At 39.2% G+C, this 25760-nt stretch overlaps 3 protein-coding genes and 1 long non-coding RNA gene across 9 annotated transcripts in view; 1 reads left to right on the top strand and 3 right to left on the bottom strand.

Annotated features, from left to right (window-relative positions):
* Positions 1–9975, top strand: part of LOC117954218 — a 12849-nt gene extending 2874 nt beyond the window's left edge. The window contains exon 3 of the long non-coding RNA XR_004658775.1: positions 9849–9975. This is a non-coding gene — a long non-coding RNA (uncharacterized LOC117954218). The remainder of the gene's footprint in view (positions 1–9848) is intronic.
* On the bottom strand, positions 1310–4072 carry LOC117954216 (nicotinamide riboside kinase 2-like). Of its 3 annotated transcripts, none has more exons than XM_034887822.1 (8): positions 3883–4072; positions 3694–3784; positions 2731–2779; positions 2336–2510; positions 2153–2224; positions 1963–2069; positions 1688–1773; positions 1310–1591 (listed from the first exon to the last, which is right to left on the bottom strand). In XM_034887822.1, the coding sequence occupies exons 1-7, from the start codon at positions 3906–3908 to the stop codon at positions 1688–1690; spliced, it is 606 nt and encodes a 201-aa protein (XP_034743713.1). In that variant the 5' UTR covers positions 3909–4072; the 3' UTR covers positions 1310–1591. The 3 variants fall into 3 exon arrangements, with proteins under 3 accessions (XP_034743713.1, XP_034743714.1, XP_034743715.1); XM_034887823.1 differs by having other exon boundaries at positions 1310–1588; XM_034887824.1 differs by lacking the exon at positions 2731–2779 and having other exon boundaries at positions 3883–4062.
* On the bottom strand, positions 6209–18186 carry atcayb (ATCAY kinesin light chain interacting caytaxin b). Of its 4 annotated transcripts, none has more exons than XM_034887818.1 (13): positions 17758–18186; positions 14709–14815; positions 13720–13778; positions 13388–13615; positions 12816–12974; positions 12054–12156; positions 10141–10272; positions 9908–9994; positions 9596–9694; positions 8505–8540; positions 8357–8398; positions 7923–7944; positions 6209–6878 (listed from the first exon to the last, which is right to left on the bottom strand). In XM_034887818.1, the coding sequence occupies exons 2-13, from the start codon at positions 14783–14785 to the stop codon at positions 6837–6839; spliced, it is 1086 nt and encodes a 361-aa protein (XP_034743709.1). In that variant the 5' UTR covers positions 14786–14815; positions 17758–18186; the 3' UTR covers positions 6209–6836. The 4 variants fall into 4 exon arrangements, with proteins under 4 accessions (XP_034743709.1, XP_034743711.1, XP_034743710.1 ...); XM_034887820.1 differs by having other exon boundaries at positions 7898–7944; positions 17758–18185; XM_034887819.1 differs by having other exon boundaries at positions 17762–17961.
* On the bottom strand, positions 17801–25760 carry LOC117954213 (excitatory amino acid transporter 1-like). Its single transcript, XM_034887815.1, has 13 exons — positions 25414–25760; positions 24984–25207; positions 24578–24715; positions 23144–23351; positions 22988–23030; positions 22816–22894; positions 22484–22658; positions 21899–22132; positions 21610–21804; positions 21023–21157; positions 19967–20207; positions 18280–19917; positions 17801–17961 (listed from the first exon to the last, which is right to left on the bottom strand). Exons 2-11 carry the CDS (start codon positions 25171–25173, stop codon positions 20072–20074), a joined length of 1533 nt encoding a protein of 510 aa, XP_034743706.1. The 5' UTR covers positions 25174–25207; positions 25414–25760; the 3' UTR covers positions 17801–17961; positions 18280–19917; positions 19967–20071.

The raw sequence follows: 25760 nt of genomic DNA, 5'->3' as shown, positions 1-25760 counted from the left end.
CCCCCCCAAAACCGCCATCTGTGTCTCTACCAGAGAAATGTGAAGTGTGCATGATCAGAAGGAAAGATTCAGAAAAGCCTTTAAGACACTAAAGATGTAATAAATGCTCGGACTATAAATCATTTGAATTCTTAGTCATCACTGCCGGTCAGACACAAGTCATTTGTTTTCTGGTTCACGGTGTGTAGTCAGCTCCAGATAGGACAGACATCCCTCAAGGTGATCGTATAATAAGCGTATAATGAAAAAGTAATGTTTACTAAGTGGTCAAGACGGAGATATTGCTTCTTTCATCTGCAAAGCCATAAGCTGGAACATATAAAGTATGTTTTACTGTTACTCGGTGTGTTTTCAGTACTGCAGGGCAGAACAACAGGCCTTCAACCACTATGGCTGACTCTAATGGATACAAGTGAAAAGAGAATTTTACAGAACTAGAACACAGATCATGTTATTTAATGGTTTGGTGGTGGATGTAATGTCCTGATAACTGTTCCCCATGAGTTGCCAATGACCTTTTTAACTTAGCTTATTCATTATTACACTCAGAGCTTTATTGGACATATGACAGTGTGGAGGCAGACTGGAAATGGGAGGAGAGAGGGGAATGACATGCAACATGGTCCCACAGATGGCATCGAATCAGGGAGTTGGGGTTGTATGGCAGGTGCCCTGGGCACTCTTGAGAGAATTAATCTTCACTTAATTTTAGGTCAATGTAATTATGTGTCCATTTCATATGTGAAAAAGTAAAACAAAAATTAGTATACTATTTACGTTCAAAGTTAGTTAGATTTAATTTTAAAGAGACAGCAACAAAGTCCTCATACAGCCACTTAAAGTAAGTGGAAGATTAAAAATAAAGTGCCTTTAATGAATATGGGCGAGTAAAACACACAAATTCATTCAATATTGGCACAGTTGCCTCCATCAGGGTGTGTTGACACATATGCACAAATGTCATTATGTTATTTGTATATTTTTTATAACCTGTTTAAAATTAGAGTAAAGTGGCGATTTAATCAAATTGTCTTTATTTTTTAACAGTTCATATATTGTCTTTTTAGAGGACCGTTCATTTTCATTCAGTCTGTAAATAAAATACAGGTGATAAAGAGTCTCATTTAAGAGTTGCAAGATATCATCAGTTGTACTCAAACATACTTAAATGTTTGTGCTGAGAAATGTGAGGTTTGTGATTCTTAACTGGACGTTACTGGGAGTTACATGGGTGTGTGTTTGTGTGTGTGTGTTTGTGTGTGTGTGTGGGGGTGTGTTTGTGTGTTAAATGAAAAACAGGAAACACAAATTGGATTCAATCATTTCATTTAGTTGTGAGACACAGATCCTTTCTCCTAGTGGGGGTTTTATACAAGATCAGAGTCCCTGATGTAAATCACTGGGCAATCTAGAGGTGTCTTATCTTTAGAAAACGTTACACAGGACTATACAAAACACAACACTTCTGCCATTAGTTCCTCAAAAGGATTAACTATTTACAAATCAGGCTTGAAGTACAGAACTGGTGTTACACATTTACTCAAAATAATATTTACAAGTCTATACAGGAATCCACTGTTCCCCGGTCCTGCTGTAGAGAGAGAAAGGAGACAAGTTACTCCCACTGCCACTGTCACACTCTCAATGAAAATCTACAGGATGGTACATATTAAAAAACGTTATGTACCTATAAGTTGTTCAGCAGGGAGTTCTGAACACTTTCATACACTTTGTTGTAGATATGTTCCTTCGAGGTCATCCCATCAAGGTACTCTGTATAGAAAAACACAAATCAGAAGAGATGTCAACAGTTAGCAGTTGAAGCAATATTTTCAAAAAAGAGAGATTGAAATATTGTGCCTTTATTTTGATGTTAGCAATGTGAAAAGGGAGACAGAGCAATGTTGGCACACAAAGGGTCATTTATATTTATTTCAGATGGGAATAATTAGCTTAACGTACCTATTTTGCCACAGTTGTTCTCCATCTCTTTCCTGTGTTTCAAGTACATGGGCCAGACGTGACCGTCAAACAGGCCAGGGGGGTCAGGGAGTGTGTATGTCCTTGTACTGCAGAAACATAACCAATCAATTAATTACATAGCCTGTAATTTGTCGAACACTTCAGTGGAATTCCTGTGAGAGCTTGTTACCTTCTCCTCCTCTTGCACTCCTCATAAGAAATGGAAATGTAGAAACATTTGTCATAGATGTCAATTAGAGGCCTGCAGAGGGAGATCAAACAACAGATTACTGAAAAGCTTTACAGGTCAAGGGGCCTATGAGTTATTTGAGAGCTTGTGTAGTAAAAATGTGTAACATGGCCAGCGACTGACTTGTAATTGTAGATGAGAAACCCCTCCACAACAAGAATATGGATCCCCTCCTCCGAGTTGCATTCCCCAGCTTCAGGTGACAGGCTCACTCCGTGGGAGCGGGCAAACTTGACGGGGTTCTCCTGCCAGCCTTTCACAGTGTTGACCATAGCCTCCATGTCCAGGGCGCTGATCACTGATACAGAACAGGGATGGGAGAGAGAAAAGGAGGCTTCATCACAAATTCAACCAACAGTCCTTACCATTAGTCAAAGTTAATGAATGTTTGTAGGATTTACAGAATAGATGACAGAATATCACAAAGTTTAAGTTTGAATGGTTACCAAACTACGGAAATGTGCAGGAAAGAAAAAGTACGTTACTGCATGGTTTTCCTACGCAAAATCCATTCTTACCATCCCACTGTCTAAAGCCGTCCTCCCCGACTTCTATCTGATTGGGTTTCTGAAATAACAGTCACCAATAAAACATTGCTGCAACTTAGTAACCAGTCGAAGCTGATGACACCTGGACAGGACAGGCCAAGGACTCGTCTCAACCAAAAGTAGCGCACGGTGACATTTTTTGGAACCATTTAAATGTGGCGCTTGCAAAATATCCGTTTCAATACCTTAGGACACATCTTTCTCTAAATAACTTTTTGACCTGACCAGGCATTATGACCTTCCTGTTTTAACTAATGGAAGGTTATAATGCCTGCTGTTGGATCACTTTGATAAAAGTGTTTTCAAAGATGGAAACTAGCTTGTTTGGTACACTATCTCAGACTATCAGCAGGCTCTTGCGAATTTGGAATTTGCGTTTTTGATTTTTCGCAGTTCAGGTCCTCAAAGACACCCTTGATGTATTGCTATAGCATTATGACATGACATATAAGTGGGCAAATGACAACAAGTCACTTTGATTTTAAAAACAATTTGTGATTGGTTGTCAATCAACCTTCGTGGGCCCCAAATGCAGCACAAAATGATGGATGTGGGAGAAACACAGTCTTCTGGCTTCTTTTTGGGCTAAATGAGGTTAATAATATAGCAAAAGCTTGGTTGCAGAATGTGCAACATGATTGGACAAAGTCTAACTTTAAGTGGGGACGCTCAGCCCTTTGATTGGCTGTCCAGGAGACAATCAGCCATATGAAATACTAGGCTACTGTGATGACAGCACATCTGCAGGTCAGACTGGCAGTTTAATTCTGAGCACACAATGTCCTTAAGGGTAAAACTAACCTGGCAAATGAAATACATAAAAACAGTTACAATAACTCAACATAAATACAATAACAGGGTTACACTAGCTTCAAACTGAACATATAGTGATTTAAAGTATAAAAAAATAATTGTGACTTTAATTCAGCTTACCCTAAAAAAGTCATCTTGATGCACCACACAACAGTTGGGTAATGTCTTCAGCAGTTTTTTTGTCAAAGTGGTCTTCCCACCGTTGGTCACTCTGAAATGAAGATTCATTTAATTCCACAGATGTGAGTTACATTATAAATTTCATCAAAAGACAAGACGTAGTAGGTAAATAAAGTAAATTACACTTACCCTCCTATGCCAATGATGAACTTCATTTTCTACGATTTGTGTATTGGTCACCTCTGGAATCAAGTAAATAAAAGAAGGGAACCCACCCAAAGCAAACAGTCTATAAAAGACTTCTTAAAAAAAGCTTTCCCTTCTCTTCTGCCACAGACGTCCCCTCCTTTTACTACTTCATTGATAGACAATCTCCTTGCCAGACATATAAAGGATTTAGCTGCAGCGTCACAGCCTCTCAAACCAATCGGTCTCCTTTTCCTTTAGCCAATAGGGCATCGCTTCACAACCGCACTGCACAGCACCAATGGGCGGAGGAGGACTTCGGAGCCTCACAGTTGCATGAAAGTAGATTCCAAATGTGTTAAACCTGCTGCCAGGGGTCAGTGACCACTGGTCAACCAAACGCAGGACAAGTCCCCACACCCAACAGATAAACATAATAAAGAAATGGTGATGGGGGCAAAGCTGTGAAACACAAAATCAAATCTCTTTGAAAGGAGTCACAGTCACATGTGGAGTATCAGTCACAAAGCTACTGTAGACTGGTGATGCTGATTACATAATGCTTGTAAAATTTGTATTCTTAATTTGAAATTAATTTGATAGGAAGAATGTTTTTAGAAATTGTACGAATCTTAAATTGTTAGTAAGACGTCTAGAGATGTGATTTATCATAAAAGTTTGTGCCTTAGAAAAGGCAATGCGTGGAGAGGAGGCAAGGACTGCAAATCGCACCCTTGATATTTACTGTAATACGTGACAAAGTATGAAAGGTGCATCCTCTTACTGACAAAATCACAATTAAGAGTGAAACCTTGTTATTTTGAATTTTTAGAGGAAACGTTTTCCATTCTTAGACAGATCAGAGAGGGGGAAAACCAGAAGTCCTATATTTAGTCGACTGTGTGTCTGCCTGCTGCATCACACATATTTGTGATGCAATCAACTAAAGTATATGGCCGCCAGCCATGTGCACACAGGCTCTTGAGTCACGGCTATGGGTCTAATAACGGATCTACTGTATGTCTTTGAACTTAAGCTTATCAGTCCTGTTTGTCACACACTTCCGGATGTGTGGCGTCTAACCTTGTGTTTATTATGTTTGTGTAGTATTTTTAACAAATCTTTAGAATCTATCTCTGTATTTGTAAGTGGGGGAAGAGGTGGAGTCCCAGCTACTGTATCAGAGCACGTGGACATGTTGAGGGCTTCATGTTTCACTGCCATGACAATCCCAATGCAGAAGAGATGCCTATTGACACCTTGTGATAATATTTAATTTACCTTTCATATAAAAGTGAGTGGCAGCTTTGATGTTGTAGCGGTCTGATGTTAGTTAGAAGAAATCACTGCATTCTGGGGTAAGATTTTGGGTTTACAAAAGTGTCCCATATAGGCTCGTACATTCTGTTGGGCACTAAAACACTAAGACGTGGCCAAAACCACGTGAAACATGTGGTGCACATACTTTTTCCTTCTTAGACTCAGAAGACAGAAAAACCTGATATCTCCTCTTTTATTTACAACATCTTTTTGGATGCCCACAGGGATTATGTCACATTACCAACATTTCCAGGCTAAAATGAATAGTTTGACCTTTTGGGGAATACTCTTACAGATACTTAGATGAGAAGATCTGTACCACCCTCAGACATGAAAGTGGTATGGATCTTCTCATGTAACTCTTAACAATACTAATAATTTGTTTTATTCAGGTATAACCTCATGTTTAGCAAACAGACCAAAACAAACTTTCCATTCTAATGTTCATGCTAAAATACGCATTTTATATTACTATAGGCTGAGAGAAATAGAGAAGAAGCAATGTCATTTCACGTCACTAAGGTTGTTAATTGTTTAAATGACTGAATTTACATAATAGACTATAAAGGTCAATGGTGAAATAGTAAAGGAACACACAGGAGAAATGTTCGTTTATTATGGGTTATGTAATGTGCTACCCTGTGATCACAGTGTCTTAACATGTCAAAATGAAGTAGGGTCACCTCAGAAGAATTATGTCCAAACGACCCCTATAAAGAATAGTCAGGTGACACAAAGAATATGGACACACTCATAAATCATAATAATGCCCCTCAATAACTCATCAGTAACAGCCTGTGAAAACATTCTGGACCACACTGGAACATATTTAGTGCCAATAAAAAATATAAAACCATGAGCTGTAATGTTCGTCAGTTCTGTATCAAAAGTCAAGGTTGGATGAATAGTGACAAAGGCTCATTTTAGTTCATTCATTTATTATTTTATTTTTTTTACAAACAATAAATGTTACAATTTCATAAATAACACTTTTAGCAATTGATTTGTCTTTCTCTTTAAATATAGTTAATTTAATTTGTAACAACATATGTTTTCCATCTTGTAAAGTACCTTTTAAAACATGATGGCGTATGACATAAACAAATGAAGACATGGCTATAAACAAGCATGCCAGCTGCATATCAACTCTGGAAAACTTAAAGACTGTAACACATGTTTGCATCATACTGTAGTTCTAAACAGAAAAATATCATTGCACATTATTTTTCAGCAAACAACCATTAAACCAAAAAATACCCATGCCACTCATATCAAAAAAACAAATATCTGTGCAAACACCTCTCTCAAAAATATCTATACAAGTATGTACACGTTGAAATGGACAATATCCCCTGCTTGTTGGAAGATGCTTGCGTATTCATTCATGTCCTCAATTTTTCATTTATGAAGCTGAAGTCATGCTGTAGATAAAGCTCAACTTGACATGCATAGAGCAAATGCATTATGATTTGGCCATGTATTATAATACTTTGGCTTAAATTAACTTTTAGTTAGAAGCAAGCATGTCACTGAAAATATTGTTTTAGAGAAATGATTGTCTTGCAGCTAATGGATCCAGTCAGGTGATTTAATCCTGTGCAACAAGCGTGTGATGGGGATCTCAGCTGGCTCTCGTTTTAATGAATCAATGTCCCCCATTGGTTCTTCCATTTTAAGCTCTGAAATGCAAATACAGATTCATTATTTTTCTTTCTCCATCACCTTTATCCTGACAGTCTGAAATATGTCAACTGCCTTGATTTTATCTCCACAAATACATTTAATCTATAGTTCTTACATTTGGCAGTGTGTCTGTAAGCATGCACCACATCTAAACTAAATCAAACTAGAAACATTGCTTATTCATTTTCCCTTGCATTCTCCCCTGGCATTTGGTTAGGGGATGGTGCCTGTGTCCATTCCTGGGACGTCAGCCAGTCCTACGGCTGATAGCTCTCTTGATATATGGAGTCTGATAGGACAGCAGTTTCTCAAATAACCGGATGCGGATATTTTTGCCAGTTGGTTGTATGCAGGCAGGCTTAAAGATATTAGCAGCTGTGCTTTATGTAACACAGGGTCTGAAAGAAATATGAGGTTTGAGGATCAGAGAGTCTGAATTTGAGGACCTGAAACATGACTTGGCTAAAGAGAAAGTTGTGTTGAATGAGCTTGACTGATGATCGACCGTAATCATGCAGAACTATATTTGGGGTTCAGCCTTTAGTTCAATGCTCACAGGAAAGGAATAACCTGATTCATCAATTATCAATTAAAGTTGTTAATGAATCTACTTTAAATTGTTGCAGGGTCTGTTAGTGATGGAAAAAGTAAATGAGATGTACATCTTTTTAAGACAAGATTTGAGTAATTGAGATCTGAGTAATCTGAGATCTGAGTCTGATTGTGGTCTCACTTGACTCCCGTATGGTTCTGCATACCTGATCTTGAACTGAGAACATACCCTTTAGACCTTTGGCCAGTGAGTCAACACTCCAGACAGACCATAGTCCAGCCTTTAGGTGATTTACTGTGTCATGTGTCCTTTGCGCATATTAGCATGTGTGTGTGTGTGTGTGTGTGGGGGGGGGGGGGGGGGGGGGGGGGGGGGGGGGGGGGGGGGGGGATTTATCTGACATTACAAACCAGCCTGGGGTAAGTTGGTTGGGAAGGCAGTTATGTCAATGGCAGCCCTTACCTTAATGTCAGATGTCACGGCCAACCTCTGCTATCATCGACTTCGGCCTGTAAATGACAGATTAAAGTTAAGCCATAAGTAAATATAAATATTGGTTGCTATTAGCTTGGTTCTCTAGCCCATATAAGGCTGTGCTTTCTGTTGCCAAAACCGATCAACGTGGCTGCACAAGTTGCTCACACTAAATTTAAAAAGAAGAAACAATTGTTTTTTTATTTAGCCTTTTACTTTACTTTTTTATGATAGTGAAGGAAGCTTTCTTATTTCAGTTTCATATCTGACTAATTGAAATGAAGTGTGGGTAAGTGAGACTGAAATTGTTTCTCCTAGCAGCCACCAGTTTTGAATAAAATAATGAAACGTCTGAACATTTTCCATGTTTTAATACTGAAGTACTGTAGATAAAAAAAATAATCAAAAAAATGGCTCTGAGTGGCATGCATTGCAAAAAAAGGTCACCTTTCTTTAGGAAGTGTTGAGCCGGGCTTCTCTTGCTCAATTCTGTAAGTAAGACAGGCAAATATTAAGAATGCTACTTTAATGCAGGAAAAAGAGCAGGTATTAAAACTCTTTTTAACGTAAAATCTCATGTATATCAATTGCTCACCTTTCCCTTTGTACTTGTATCTTCTCATCATCATACCTTTAACAAATGAGAAAAGAAATTTTGGACTGAAACTGTTACTGCCACCTACAGTTTGATGAAAAAAACAATATGTATACAAATATGAGTTTTTCTTTTCAAAAATCTTGATTTATTCCCAATTGTATGGTGTCTAGAAAGTGGCTGTCATGGTTTCTTTTAGTATAAGGTTTCAAAAACATGGTGTTTGCCACAAAAGACATACTGTTTACAGAGGGAATGCTGATTTAGAGGAGGTCTCTTTTTTGTGCCTGCTAGTATATTGCACACAATCTTGGTATTTTCCCCTTTGTTTTTGTTCCTCCTTATTTGGTATTTTTGGTTCTGTCTTGTCTCCTTGTGCTTGTGTCCTAGTTTTCTCCCCGGTCCTGTGTTGTAGTTTCGGTCTTGTGTTCCCCTTTAGTGTCTGTATGTTCTGTTTCCTGTTTTATTTTTGATAGTCTGGTTTTGTGTGCTGTGTAGTTCGTAGCTTTACTTCCTGTGTTTGCCTGATGTCTTTTACCTGTTTCCCAGCCCTTGTGTCCCCTGTGTCTCGTTATCTCCTTACCCAGTGTATTTAGCGTGTGTGCTCCCCTTGTCTCTTGTCAGATCCTTCTGTTTGTTTCTCTGCTTTTTCCTGCCAGTGTTTGTTGCAGTCTCTGTTTCCCTGAGGTATCTGTGCTCTCTTTCTGTTTTTTTTTGTATTTGTATTTTGGACTTTGTGTTTGCAGTTGTGGATTCCTTTTTGTATTCCCTTTGTTTTTGGTTAAACAAATTCTCTACTTTGAACTCTATTGCCTGCTTGTCTCTGCGCTTTGGTCCTCCTTCCCTACATGTCACGCCACTATTTCAGATGATAAAGTGTAGTAAAATAAAAAGCAACAACGATATGTTTAAATGAATAATACAAACTATATATTAATGAATAGACACATCTTGGCTCAGGTTAAGTTTGATCACCAAACTGAGCATTCACCTCAAAAAGTTATTACTGTAAGCACGCATCAAATAACATAAGCAGTGATGGACATATTTTAGTGTCTCAGCACTGACTCCTGGTGGCTCAGAGTACTTACTGCAACACACACTCAGGGATCTGCACATGTTCCATGGGGATGATCTGGCTTAGCTCCTTCAGGGTGTGAGCGTAACGAATCTTGTCCATGAACTTCATGCTGCAGAAAGCATTAACACCATGCAATTATCACAAATGTTCCAGTCTTAACACCTATATCGGTGTCATCAAGGCCAGGCCTTATGTTTTGTGTTGTAACTGGATTATAATGTCACAACTTTTTAATTTATCTTCTGTTTCTTGGATTTGCTTAGAAAAGAGCCAACATATAACTCTAAGGATAGACTACAAACCACACTGAATTTATCCTCACCTGATGAAAGGTCTTGAGATGGCCAGGACGGTCCGGATGAACCACGTCGGGTGAGCAATGATGAGACATTTTAGATTCTTCCTCAATCTACAGGAGACAGTCAATTGTTTGCGATGCTTTCTTCCTTCTAATACTAATTCCATTCATAACAAACTTTTTAATTTTAGCATCAACAACATTGGTTGTACATTCTTGACTAAATTCTCATAAACTGTTGTGATATTCTATCTTACTTCCTGTCAATCATCTGGTAGCATCTCTTCAGCCAGCCGATGCCAGGCATCTTCCTACGAGGTGTTGCTCCATTCATGTAAACAATCATGTAATCTTCTGCCACCAGCAGCTCCAGGCTGCTTACGACATACCTGGGGACAGAGCCAACAAGCTCATATCTGACTCAGAGCATAGGTACAGCAACATAGAAGATGAAAACACTTTACTTGAAATAATTCCTATATACCTACTTCACAAAGTAAAATTCTCAACGCCAATGAGTGTTGGCAAAGTTGTTCAACCTTTTTTTCTAGCATGTAATGTAAATAATCAATTCAGACATGATTTGTCATGCATATACAGTGAAGTTTCAAAAAGTATACAAAAGTTTTGGCGCCCCAGGTAATTTTTTTTTATTAATGTGCATAAATAAGAGAAAAATCTCCAAAAGGCATCAAATGACAGATTAGACAATTTATGTTTCAAAAAGTAGAGGGAGTTAATACCTTGTACTGCCTCCTTTGGCAGGTATCACAGCTTTTAAACACTTCTTGTAGCCAGCCAAGAGTCTGTCAGTTCTTGCTTGAGGTATCTTTTCCCATTCTTCCTTACAAAAGTCTTCCAGTTCTTTGAAAGTTCTGGGCTGTCTGTAACGCACTGCTCTTTTTAGGCCTGTCCATAGATTTTCAATTATGTTGAGGTCAGGAGATTGTGAAGGCCATGGCAAAACCTTCAGTTTACGCCTCTTGATATAATCCACCGTGGATTTTTAGGTGTGTTTAGGATCATTATCCATTTGCAGAAGCCAGCCTCTCTTTAACTTCAGCTATTTCACAGACAACATCAAGTTAGTCATTTTTCCTTCTACTTGCAAAATTTTCCCTGTGGCTGCAATACAACCGCAAAGCATGATTGATTCCCACCCCCTATGCTTAACAATTGGACAGAGTTTCTTTTCAGTAAATTCTGTGCCCTTTCTTCTCCAAATGTACCTTTGCTCATTAGGGCCAAAAAGTTAACCTCATCGGTCCACAGAACTTGTTTCCACAATGCATCAGGCTTGTCTATATATTCATTTGCAAACTTCAAACGCAGATTTTTGTGGTAAGGACGTAGAAGAGATTTTCTGATGACTCTTCCATGAAGACCAAATTTGTACAAGTATCTCTTTATAGTGGAATGGTGTACCACAACTCCAGTGTCTGCCAGGTCTTTCTGGATGGACTGTGCAGTCAAAAATCTGGTTTTGACTTGCTTTTCTCACAATCCTTCGAGCTGTTCTGTCTGCTGATTTTCTTGGTCTTCCAGATCTTGCTTTATCTTCCACTGTTCCTGATGACGGCAATTTCTTAATTACAATCCGAACAAAGGATATTGGCATCTGAAAACCGTTTGCTATCTTCTTATAGCCTTCTGCTGCTTTGTGAGCGTCAACTATTTTCAGTTTCAGTTTGCTGCTCTTTACTGCTTAGAAGAACGGTGCTGATTCTATCCAGAATATGACTGAGAACAATCCATGACACTGTCAGGTCTCAGCTTTCCAAAGGAGGCGTTGCATGCTTTAAACTCTGCAGGGTGCCCAAACCTTTGTAAACGCCATTTTTTAGTTTTCTGTTATTTTGAAAGTGTAAATGATGGAAATAAAATCTAACTTTTTGTGACATATTATACAAATGTCTAATCTGTCATTTGATGCCTTTTGGAGATATTTCTATCTTTTCTCGGCTTTTTTATGCACATTTCTACAAATCTTTACATGGGGTACCCAAACTTTTGAGCCCCACTTTAATTAGTAAAAACATTTTCTTCAGCATTTTGATCAATTATATAGTGAAAGTATATAAGATATAAGGTATAAGAATAATGTTCTAAAATGTTCTTAATACAGCATTCTACTGTAAAAGAGTCCATTAAGGGCCAGAATGGATCTTACAGAAAGAGATTCTCCATGATGTACGTGTAGTCCTCACAACCGCTGTCAGGAAGGTAGCAGGCTGCAAACACGATAATGGCATTCAGACCCTCTCCATAATAACCTGAAAGAGTAGAGAGACACATTCAGTATGACGGCAGCTGCATTGATATTGTTATGACACTGGCTGCATTATCATGGTCTGAATAACATGAAAACCGAGAAAAAAGCTATCCGAATGATCTTTTAGCCCAGGGATATTAAATCCACAAAGGTTGTTTATTATTTTTTTGACAACTCCAATAATTTCAATGAGGGTAGACAAAATAATAGAAACCCCCAGTTAGTGTAATTCAATTTAGTTCAACAACACCACAAACTACACCATTTAAAATGATCTTAAAGCATGTATTTCATGAAGGTAAGACTTATTGCAGCAATGTTGTATTAGATTATCTTAATTTAGGCCTAGTATACCTAATATACTGCCAACCAAGTGTTCGTCTCGATAAAACTCTTATCGTTGGACTTTAACTATAGTTACATACACAGCAGTTCTGTTTGGTCTGTCTTTGGTTGAGTGCAATGTTTCTTTCCTCCAACTAAATTCATAATATTTTATATAAAAAATTACCATCAACTTTGATCTTAAACTGTTGTAACTGCTGTTAAAACAGGTCTTTCAAACCCAATGTTGGATGAATCCTAACACACACACACACACACACACACACACACACACACACACACACACACACACACAGTAAACGTTCTTTCACCAACCTCCATGTGTGACCACCCTCAGGTATGGTCTGATGACCTGCATGTCAATCCGCTGCTCCTGGTCTCCGATGATCACTGTTCGCCATAGACGACCGGATGAGTCACTCTCCTCTTCCTTTTCACCTGGAAGACGCTTGGCAGTGGCCACAGGAGTGTCATCTAGATACAAGGTGATACAAAGATGTCCGATTGTTTAATCTTCCTTCCCCTCCTGCCTTAACACAGCTTGTTACACTCTATACAAATATATTTCTTACTATTTACTTATGAAACAATGTAAAAATAGTATACATTGTGAAAAAATGGTTTAGTAAAAAGCTGGAAAAATTCACTTTGACTATGAGTTAAAAAAGTCAGCATTTACTCTCTGACCATTCAATGATAACTGCGTTAAGTGTTTGTTTTTATTTTGGCTGTTTTTGCCAGTTGGCTGCAAATTTGTGACTGGCCTACCAAAAGGAGAAAACACCTGAGGCAGGACTGTGATTTGCTTCTCAAAAGAATTCCAACATGCATCCCTTGACCTAAACAAAATGGTGCCATCTTTAATATTGATCATCTAAAACTCTGACCTTCCCACTCCAGCTCGTTGCCGTTGTTGATGAACTCCAGCGAGTCGGTCTCATCAGGAGTCTCGATGTCATCTACATTGATGTCCAGATCGTCTGGCGTTTCCAGAAACTCATCAGAGAGGACCGATCCCTCGCTCTGATCCAGGGAGAGGTTCATGGTGGGGGCGACCAGAGTGCGCCGCTTATGCTGGGCCACAGACATGCCCACATTCAGAGTGGTGGGAGGATCTGGACAGGCAGGCCAGCAAAGTTCAGGTACAGTATATCATAAATGAATATAGTGGATGATGATGATGATTGTTAATGATGTGTATGTACTGTAATCCACTTACCGGTTCTGTGGTCAGTAAGACCACATGAAGAATCAACATATTCATCCTCTGGCAGTGGCCTGCAGAGAAAGACATAAAAATACAGAATGAGATGGAAACAGCATAAATAAAAGATAAAATGACATCTTTAGGAATTGTAGTTGGCCTATTATTTTCCTTCTACCAAGTCAGTGATTGGAATGATTAAACATTAGCATTTAACAATACATTACAAAAAAAAAACTTAGTGAAATGATTATATAAACTATGAGCAGTCGTTCGTGGCATTTTCACTCTTTTGTTTTTGGAGTGGCACTATTGTAATTTAACCACATTGTGTCCTTGGATACAATATGTGTTGTTTGAGAAAGCAACACCAGTAATAATCACTCCTCTTTGACATTATAATAAGACAGCTTATCCCTCAACGCTGGGGCGGACAGACACACACACACACACACACACACACACACACACACACACACACACACACACACGCATGCATAGACAAACGCCCTACAAGTACAGGCAAGCTGATGCAGCTGTTAGGATAATTGCTGTTATTATGTAGCTTTGTAGGTAAGTTATAGACAGCACCAACACGTACAGAACAGTGGAGGACAAAAAAACAATTACATTGTAAAACAATCATTCTAAAAGGTTCCTTTATAGGACTTATGTTTAAACAGTTGATTTTACCTTAGCCAACTGAGCTACAAGGATACCATCGTTATATTATAATATATTACAAATACCTGCAGCAAACAGATATCACACATGGATCATACATTTTTGATGCTGCGATTTTGTTCACTGACATGATACAACATAAGCACGTAACACATAACGACTACATCAAGGAAAGAACACACCTGCTGACTTTCAGCATTCAATACACGTGACTAACCTTCCATCATAGCTGGGCCTGTTTGTCAAATCGGATAAACAGCTCACACACCGACACACACATCCAAACACACTGACACACACCTACACACACACACAAATACCTGGGGAAGTCTTCATCCTGCCACTCGTCCTTAACCTCCATGCTGTCCATGCGTAAAGTGGCCTCTGCTGTACCCATCCTCTGCCAGGGAGGACGGGCTTCAGCTCTCTGTGGTTAACAAATTCAACAATGAATTATTTCAAAGCACTGTTATGACATACAGTACTTGTAGCTGTCTCAAAGGGGTGCGTCATGATTTCATAAGGATTATCTGATTTTGGCTTGTGAATTATGATTAAGCCAAACTCACGACAGACCGCGTTACAAACTGAGGGTGTGGAGTTTAAAAAAAGTGGGACGATGTAAAAAAAACTTATGTGAAAAGTAACAAAATACAATTCCTCATGTTAGTGTAGTTTTGTATTTTTCGAGTAGGCCTAGTTTTTAAAATCTATCATTTAAAATGTACTTGAATATGTTTTGAGTGAAGTATTGTATTTCGTTACATTACAAATCCAATCCGTTACTGAGTTAAAAAAAGGTAGAAAAACAATTGCCCGGGCCCCCGGATAGCTTGGTTGGGCCCAGGTTCGGCTCCGACCTGCGGCCCTTTGCTGCATGTCCTTCCCCCCTCTTTCTCCCCTTTCATGTCTTCAGCTGTCCTGTCAAAAATAAAGGCAGATAATGCCCCAAAAAATAATATTTAAAAACGTTTTTTGACCATTCCTTTTTAAGTGCGTCTCTCAATTTAAACAACCTTAAGAAAGTGATGCACATAATTGCTGGAGTACCCCTTAAATAGGCCAAGGAAAAGACAACTCAACCACAGGGTGTAGCTTTAAGGAGCTGTAATTAAGTGGTCTGTAGAGCAGCTAACAAAACATAGGTGTAATGAAGAATCCAACTAACAATCTTAAATACATGAATTAATACAAAGTTGGCAAAACTAAGTAACAGTTTCCCTACATCCGTAGGGAAGGAGACAGAAATACAGATCAAGCCCCTCGGGGCAATACAAGCAAATCATGAGTGCCGCCAAAAAGCAGATGGTGATCTGAACTTCCATATTTTATGTAACCAAATCAGAAATGACTGAAGTCTCTATTTAATGCTGCATGTCCTTTCGGTGCTATGAGATGTAAAGCTTTACTATATCTCATGTTTGTGTTGTTTGTTGTTGTTTTAGTCATTCAAAGATCAGTAATGCACAGAGTGAATGTCATGGTGTGAGTATTGTGTCAGAAATGTGCGTATGGGGGAGGAGTGTCCTTCCTACATCTCTGTCCCAGCTAGAGTTCATGCTGCAGCAGACGTAACCACAGTCCATTTGTCCACTGGGATGGCACTGATGTGCTGTAGTGAGACATGTCAGAGCCTATGCTGAAAAAAAAAAAACTACAAATGTGGTCTAAAAGGCACAGGCCCTCAGGCTACATGCTGATGGAGCTGCTGTGTTGTGATTGGACTTACAACAAATCAAGGAGAATGGTTAAGTGTTTACACTGTTTTAACCCAGTAAGAAAATCAATGTTTGTTTCATATGAGCTTGGTAGGGAACTCCTTAAAGGTCCCATGGCATGAACATTTAATTTATGAGGTTTTTAACATTAATATGAGTTCCCTCAGCCTGCCTATGGTCCCCGGGTGGCTAGAAATGGCGATGGTGTAAACCGAGCCCTGGGTATCCTGCTCTGCCTTTGAGAAAATGAAAGCTCAGATGGAACAATCTGGAATCTTACCCCTTATGAGGTCATTAGAGGCAAGGTTACCTCCCCTTTCTCTGCTTTGCCCGCCCAGAGAAATTCTCCCAACCACAAAAGAGAGACATCATGGCTTTCAAACGAGCAACGTGGCAGTTGGTCATGGCAACACCCCCAGCCTCCACCTTGCTCCCCCCCCGCCCCGTCTCTCCTCTTCAAAAGCTACAGACTCAGAAATGGCACATACTAAGGAAAGCTCATTGTGGGACTGGCTCTAGTGGTTGTAATTCTGCACCAATAGACTTTAGATATGGTATTAGGGGACCACTAAGGCCTATATAAAAGCATCCAAAGAGCACCATGTCATGGGACCCTTAAACGTCACTTTAAAGAGATCCTTGTGGCCAAATCACACTTTGATTCCCTTTGCTCTGTTCTAACAATATAATCTTTGGAAAAAAGCTATCTGAAGCAGATTGATTATTTCGCTGCTATATTAGGAATAAAAGAGAATAAAGACTAGTTGAGAATGAAGTGGAAAATTCACACAAAAACCACAGATCAGTGCGTGTGGTGTGGTTTGTTGTCTGTGCAGCTGGCTCTTGCCAAGCCTCCGTTGCTCATACAGTCAACTGCTGATTGATGCACAAAAAGTAATGTTGCAGTAGCACGTGTTTGGTTGGGATTTGAGTCCAGATGGCAGAGCGGCCTTCATTACACAAACAATATCTTGTCAGCGATCCACTGCATGTGTCTATCAAACCAAACACCTAATAATCTGTCTCAGAGGTGGAAAGCAAACAGATAAAAATGCTCAAGATACAAAACTTATACTTTAACTAATTATCACATCATTAGAGGCGTTGATGATAAAAGGCAAGGCAACACATCATGTTCGAGTACAGCTTTCGTCAAATTGTTTGATTGCAATTTACAGGAAAAGCTCTGGATATTTGAATTCAAATCATAAGTATTTCTTTATAGCAGTGAATTTGTATAAATACATAACTAGCAGCAATCAAAGTTACAACATATTTAGGTTTCAATTAAACACTAATAACCTCAGCTGTGGTTTTATTATAAATCCTGATCAGTACACAAAAAGGCTAATTTTCCAAAATTGCCAATGAGAAAAGCATGGACAAGCAAATAAGTAATGTGAAATAACAAAAAATGTTCATTTAGGTTACTTTTATAAAACGGTTATTGAAATTGACATTTTTAAGGCCTGAAATCCTGAAATATCTGACAAATGGAATCACACACTGTCTCAGTCGTTTGAATCACAAAGAGCAGTATAATAAAAACATTAAATACCATGTAATTGATCGAATCTGCCCCACTGAAGAAAAGCACTTTATCCAGCCAAAACCAGAAAAATAATGGCTCGTGTAAAGGAAGAGTACTTACATACTGTGATTCGGATGACGTCTTCTTCACAGTTTTGTTTTCAGTGTCTCCTCTTAAATTTCTACCTCCTCCTTAAATCTGCCTGAGCAGAGTAGGGGTCCTCATTGTTTACATCCGCAAGTGGGACACTGGAGTGCTCAGGATCTGGGCTGCTGGATGATTCCTGCTGTTTACTGATGCGGCTGAGAGAGAAAATGTGTCATCCTGTAGAGAGAACGGTTAGGAGAGTCAGGGTGAGCACACAGCAAACACCATCCTGCTCTCATCTTTTCAGTCTCCTCAGCTTTGCCCGATCATGTGCTGCTTTTTGGTAAAAAAAATAATCCTCACCCTGCGCTTTTAGCTCGTCTCATGATGATCACGCTCTATCACTCTTCCTCCCAGTTACTTCTGCTCATCTCTGCTGAATCCCTCTCTACCACCCTCCTCCCTCTACCAACACTAATGCCCCCAGCCCGGGCTCTAATCCTGATGTGATGATGTCACCCGTATGCGTTATTGTGGTTATGTAATCACACCTACCTACTGTACCTTCTCTTTGATTCTCTTAAGATGCTGGGAGTCAGGATCCGCTGTTTTCCTTCTCCACGCGTTCAGTCCATTTTGTGTCCACAATTTAACGTGTTTTGACCCTACTGCAATCTCGACGTTTCTACTTCACTGCTGTTCCCTGGCAACAGCATCTTCCTCCCTCACACACACACACATATATACTGTACATACACTCTCTCACTTTCTTGCCTTTTCTCACCATCTCTTTTAACCTCTCTCCTTCTTAATTACAATCCCTCCTCCAATGAATTCCTTTTCTCTTGCTCCCTAGCTGTGATGCTCACACCCCCTCCTTCCCTCCCACCCTCTCTGTCCTCACAGCTGCACTGAGCTCTGGGCGATGTCGGTGACACAGAGTGGCTTCTCTCTGGCAGTACACTCATCACCCAGTGGGGGCAGCCACAGTTTCCTATTCTTCTCCTGCCATTGGTTGCTTGGCAAGAAAATGCATTTTGGGTATGTTTACAGTATTCTATTAATAACGCTACTTTGCATAGCACTGACACACTGCAACATGCCCAGACTTGTGACTAAAAGCATTTGTTTTTCCATAAATCAGGTACTGTTAAGAGATGCTGAAAATAGTTAAGGTAGCTTAAGGTGTTCGAGAACATTTTTTTTTTTTTAAATAAGTTATAGTTTTTCCATCTTATTTCAAAGAATAAAATTGCCTAGATTTATTTATAGATTTACTTATTTTGAGAACAATCTAAAGATCTTTGAGTGTTTTATAGTCAATAAGATGAAATTGGAATGTTCTGTTGTGTTTCCCTTAAAAACTGCACACCCATTTTGCAACAACTCTTGTTTCAGTTCCAGGCTCACACTGTATTGTGTTTACTTTCATTGATTGCTAAACTGTTCTGTATGTATTTATATTCATAATTTAAGTGTAAGTGGGTCACAGACAGTTTTTGTCTTGAGTGTTGTCGGTCCTGCCACCAGATGGTGGTAGAGTGTTCCCTATGATAGACATATCTACAATGCACCAAGGAAGGAAATAGGGTGCTGGTCTAATCCCAGTTGAGATATACTATTCAACATCAATCTAATTTTCCACAATCCACAAAGTACACTCTGATGTTCTTCAAGAAAGGAATTATATCAGTGGGAAATAATGGAAGCCAAAGGTTTTATCAAAAAATGTAAGCATTATGGGGCCAAAATCAGACTAAAAACACACCCTAGACAACACTAGTCACAGTGTACATGCAAAAATTGACTAATTTATTAATAACATGTATATTCTCTGTGCAAATACTGTCAGTCTATACTAGTTTTATCAATTCCTAAAGTTTGACATTTTATATCAAACATACATAGAACACCAGCATGTCATGCATCAAGCTGAAAATGCAGAGCTGCAGGGAGTGTGATGCTAATCCCTTCTGTGCCTGTAGTGCTGAGGGTTATGTCTCCAAAGCATATTACTCTTCCTAATATGAGCAGAAGCAGGGTCAACTAATTCACACAGGAGAAGCCCTTCCCCTTCCTGATGTCTATTCCACTAACATCGGCAAGTCACAGGGTTTCTTTGACTGTTTCTTTTGAAGAGCTAAAAGGTGTTCCTGGGGATAACTGTCCATATTGCAAGCTAAATGATTATCTTACTACTGCTACTACTACTACTACTACTACTACTACTACTACTACTACTACTACTACCGTATACTGGGTAGTAAAATGTACCTTGTCAATTTAACAAAGACATTTTTTTATTACTCTACAAAAACATGTAAGATGGTGCAAAGCCTCATGGTGCTCATAACGGGGAGCTTTCTTCCAACAAGCTTTTTTCTGCAGGGCTGCAGCACTGCAGCTCATGTCTGGAGAGATGCTGCACTACACTCACACCGACACAGTCACCCAGCACATTGGTGGTAGTCCTCAGCCGATCCCTGTCAACAAACATCAAGATCTGAGGTTATGCTGGGAACTTAAACACTACAGTTACTACTTACACAACTGTACACACATACATTTAGGGTGGTTACAAAATGTAAAGTTACAGGACACTTTTTTGTACAGGCAAAATAAATAACAATATAACCGGGATTAATTGTCAAAAATGTTTTCATAGTTTTTTCAGTTAATGGTTTGGTGTGTAGGATTAAGTGGCATCTAACTGTGAGGTTGCAGATTAGAACCAACTGAAACTTCTCATGCAAGCCAAGCATAGACTGTATGGTGCCAAACATGTAGGAGAAATATGTTGGCAAGCGCGCAAGCACAAATGGCCCTCTCTAGAACCATTTTTTTAATTGTCTGTTATGGGCTACTGTAGAAACATGGCGGTGCAACATGGCAGAATCAGTGGAAGAGGACCCACTCCACATGTTGATAGAAACGGCTCATTTTAAACAAAAACACATAAACTCTTAATTTTAGGTGATCAAAAACTAACTAACTTTTTAATTCCCAATAAATCACTCAAACCCTACAATAGACTTTTAAAACAGAAAGAAACAAAAGAAATGCAGTTTCTAAACTTTGGGAACTTGTATGTTTCTGCTTGTAAAGACCCTCATTGATATAATGTTATCACAATCACTAACTTCTGATTGTCACCACATACCTATGCCCAACCTTTACCCTAACCTTAAACTACGAAACCTTAAACAGACCTTTGAAGAAATAGATCAAATGACCAAAGTTTCTAAAAATGTTCCCACTTATAAAATCTGTAACTGATGTTGGTTGCATGTGCACTTACAGTATCCAATCAACTATCATGAGCAATGATATGTCTTCAGTGGGTAGTCCAACTGATTCCAACACAATCACCATGGATACCATGCCAGCCTGTGGGATGCCTGCTGCACCAGTGCTTGCAGCTGTGACAATCAAACTGAACAGCAGGAACAGGGATGGTTATGTAATGTAATCCTTGTTGGTTTATAAGAAAACAGGCAAAACCCATTAACAGTGCTCTTTGGTTTGACACTCATGTTTGTAGATCCACACACTTAAAATTGGCATTTTTGTTAAAAGCTACAGTGAGTAGTTTATGTCGCCCCCATGAGGAGTTCTAAGTAATGACAACAAAACTGTTGGCCGTCCACCTGACAAGTCTTCCATGATCACGCACCTCGAATGTAACTGACGTACAATAATATGAAAAGGTTATGCACAAAAGCTTTAAGTATTGAGAAGAAACCCTCTCAACTCTATGGGAAATAGTCTAGTGTCAAAACTAAATAGGATATAGCTTGATATAACAACTAAGTTTTCATTAACTGATGAAAATTTGTTAATAGATTTATTGAAACCAGTTCTGAGCTCAATGTGTGTTAAGCTTACCTGAGGACAATGATTTGACCCAGGTTAAAATCCATATTATTAACCTGGGAAATGAATAACGCAGCTATAGCTTCATAGAGTGCTGCACCATCCATGTTCATTGTGGCCCCAACAGGGAGCATGGAGCGTGTCACTCCTTTGTCCATGTTATGATTTTCTTCCATACAGTAAAATGTCACAGGTAAGGTTGCAGAACTGTGTACAAACCCACATAGTATATAAAGGAAGCTGCCATTCCACTGTTGTTCATCTGTCATATGTTATGTTTAACATCAAAACTCTGGCTCACCTGGATGAAGTACCAAAGGCAGTGGTGAGAGCCTGGAGTAGACCAGCCATGAACACAAAGGGATTCTTACGTGTGACCATGAAATATATGAGGGGAAGGGTGAGGAGGCTGTGGATTAGGAGGCCAGTAATCACAGTGAGAGTATACATGGCAACTTCATGCCCTATCTCCACAGTGTCTGTCATCCTCACAATCTGTCCTGCCAGCAGGAAGAGGATTCCCACAGGAGAATACCTGTGATATAGAGATAAGACACAGCACAGGAGAGGCAACAAGAGAGGTTTAATGTTGGTCATTGGAGTTTTCACAAGATTTCATAGCTGGCTTGATAGAGCACACAAATGCACACAGATTATCACCTAGGCAGTAAATCACAAGCAATTAACCTCAGACATGTAACAAACACACAGAAAATTAGCCGATTTTCCTGTGGCAAAACCTTGTCACAAAAACAAATGAAACAGCATTTAATCAGCACTATAATTAAGAGTAAGGACTAGAGATTTAATTGAATTAATATTTAATAACAAGTAAACACAAGTCAAGTCAACAGAAGTTATCTTCATGATGTGCTCCTATGCTTACCAGATGATTATGTTGACCAGATGCATTATGGCTTTATTGAGGCAGTCAAAGAAATCCCTCAGAGGTTTTCCCTCAGTGTCCATACTACCCAGGATGAGGCCAAAGGCAACAGAGAAGGCCAATAGACCCAAAATATTGAATCCATCTAAGGTGCCTGGCACTGGTACTGTGTCATCTACAAGGATCCCAGGAAATATATTCGGTGTTGTAATGATATTGTATCAACAATAAGATAGACAGGCAGATGATGTATTAAAGCAGCGTGAGGGACACTGAGTTGGAAAAACTTTTAGTTCCAATCACAGAATTAGAACAAAACAAAGGAATCTTACTTTTTGTACTGGTCTCTGTCAAATTGATGACGCCAATACTTTTTCCGGTAGAAACACTTGTGGAATAAACTGTTTTGTACTAGATAAAAAGTATGAGAAAACGTAATCTTTTGGTAAGTATGAAACAGTGGCAGTATGATGTGGAACAAATAATAGCCATTGCAGATCTTACCTTTCTGAAACATGCTTCCACCAAATTTGAAGGAATCATATTTCTAGAAAACCAAAAAGATTAGGTGTCTTAACTGTCAATTGTTTAATTGTGACACATTACATTGTTGTCTGTAATTTACATTACCAATGTTGAATTTTCTAAGAAGACACGCACCTGATTAGATCTAGAAAGGAATCCACAGGCTGTGCAGCATCTGCATTACCACTAGAGGACACTGAGGCAGCCCTGGATGATTTCCCTGGTTGGATCATAACAGCTAAGGCAATGCCAGTGAATGCAGCAATAAGCGTGGTGACCATGTAATAGCCCAAGGCCCTTAGCCCAATTTTCCCATAAGCCTTCCTGTCCACAGATGACATTCCTGAAATAAAAATATCTGTCTGTAAGATAGAACATGCAAAATATACCATGTATTAATCGGACAATATAAATACAAATATTTTGGACATGTACGTGTGCACACTTAAATGATTGAAGCCCCAAATTGTTATGGGGTAGGGAGGAGGACCCAAATGCAGAGAAGGGGCAGGCAGGCGGTTAAGGTTGCAAAAAGGGTTTAATTTGAACAGTCCAGCAAAACACAGGGAACAAAAGGCGAAATCCAAAAATCCAAAATCAGGCACCGGGGAAGGTGAAACTTAACAGGGAAAACTACACACGTGAAAACTCACAATGGATAAAACTAGAACAACTCACAAGGAAAGTCAGGAACAAGACAGGAACAAGACAGGAACAAGACAGGAACAAGACAGGAACAAGACAGGAACATGGAAACAACCACGTTGAGAAGACATAAACAGCTGACAAGAGACAAAGGGAACACAGGGGTTAAATGCAAGAGGTAACGAGGTAACGGGGAACAGGTGAGACATCAGGTGAATCACATTAGGGCAAGGCAGGACAATCAGACGGGCACAAAGCAAAGCTAGACAAGACTAGACAAGACAGGAAACCATACTACCAAAGCAAAACAGGAAGCAGAACACACAGACACTGATCTGGAAAACACTGAGACACAAACACGAAGAGACAAGGCCAGACCGAAAACCACAGAAAGATAAACAAAGAAACCGAAGCACCCACCCAAACCATCACACCAAATATAGTATTCAAGAAAACAATGAAACATCTTGAGTGATACCTAACTTGAACAGGGGAGGCCACAACATCAAACTAAAACTAGGTGAAAAGCTAAACCCACTGAAAATGTTAACACAAACTAAACCGTTTCTACTATACAAACTCAAGATAATACGTGTTTGTGGTTGATTACGTAAAGATAAATCATTTAAGTACAGAATCATGTCATTTTATACACTAGATATCCTTACTGGGGGAACTAAACATAATTTTAGAACATCTTAGACTCAGTTTTTCAGCCCCAGGTCAACACGCAGGCTATGCTCCACTTTCATTAGTCTCAAGTCTAAGTTACTCTTGCACCAGCCACTAATGTGGCTGCTGAAGGTGTTCATCTACTGTGGTGATTATTAACAATAAGTTATTACCATGAGTGATGGCAGTCAAACTATTTCTTTACTTTTCAATAAAAAAAAAACAATGCCTGAATATCCGGTTTGATCTAACCTGTGATCACACTGGAAACAAAGAGAGGAAGCACCATCATCTGCAGCATTCTCATCAACAGCTCTCCAGGAAAGGTTAAATATTTTACATCCCTGGCTGACATCTTAACGTGTCGCAGAGCAAAGCCCAGGCCAATCCCTTGAAGAAACATAACCACAAGTCGGTAATCTGTCAATGAGTGAATTCAAAATACCTACTGCGTAAGAGTCAATACAAAGAGCAGTGCTGGATAGGTAACATACTCCAAGAAAGATTTCCCCAAGGGGACAAAAAAGTATAATTGTATTGAATGCAATATTACAAAGCAAGTAAGCATGATGTTGCAGTTTGTCTTCACAATGGTAGATTAAAAGACAATTTTCGGGTTTTGTGGGAGAATAAATGACAGTGTTTGAAAACCACTTACCTAATGCAACAGCGGCCATTGTAAGAACAACAAAAGCATTTCTCTCAAGAAAAGCCATGATAACAGATCCATTCTGGGATGAAGATAAATGACCTGAGGGCTTCTTACGTTTGCGGTATGTTTGGGTTTCCTGGGGTTCTGTGACCTCTACTTGGTCCAACTCAGACAGGTTATCAGGGCTTGGCAGCATTTCTTTCCTGATTAGTCCCTACAACCAGTATAGACTGCCAAAAGGGAAGTTCTCTTACTAGCATTAATAGAGCAAGGATCATTTAGACATTTATCCTAATTAAGTTTGGCAAAAGACATAACAACTGCAATGTACAACATGAAAGCAGAGCAATATTGTGAACATCAATAACATTGCATGACAGCCTGTCTATGAACGTAACAAGCAAGTATTGTGACAAGTAAAGCAAAAAATCCTCACATTCTTCTCAGTGTCGCGGTTCTGATGGAAAAAGAGATCACCTTTAAAATGCTATTCCGTGAACCGTTGGAAGCCCAGTCACCAAAGTAGTAATGGATTGACAAATTTATCATCACAATGACTCGACTACATCAATCATCAGCTTTGTGTCTGTGCCTTTCCCTCAAGTTACACGCCAATGGTTAATGTTCAATTTAGAAGAGACAGCAACTACAACATGTATTATACCTGGATGTAGAGTAGTTTAACGGGCTAGGATTTGATTTATTTAATAGCACATAAAAAACATTAACACTAACCAAAAAATACAAATAAAACCAAATATGTAAGGTAGGCCAAAAGCCTAA

This window comes from Etheostoma cragini, chromosome 12 (genome assembly GCF_013103735.1).
Source record: "Etheostoma cragini isolate CJK2018 chromosome 12, CSU_Ecrag_1.0, whole genome shotgun sequence".
In the NCBI taxonomy this organism is placed as follows: Eukaryota; Metazoa; Chordata; class Actinopteri; order Perciformes; family Percidae; genus Etheostoma; species Etheostoma cragini.
Note: the sequence above shows the minus strand (reverse complement) of the source record. Positions and strands in the feature narration are given on the sequence as shown.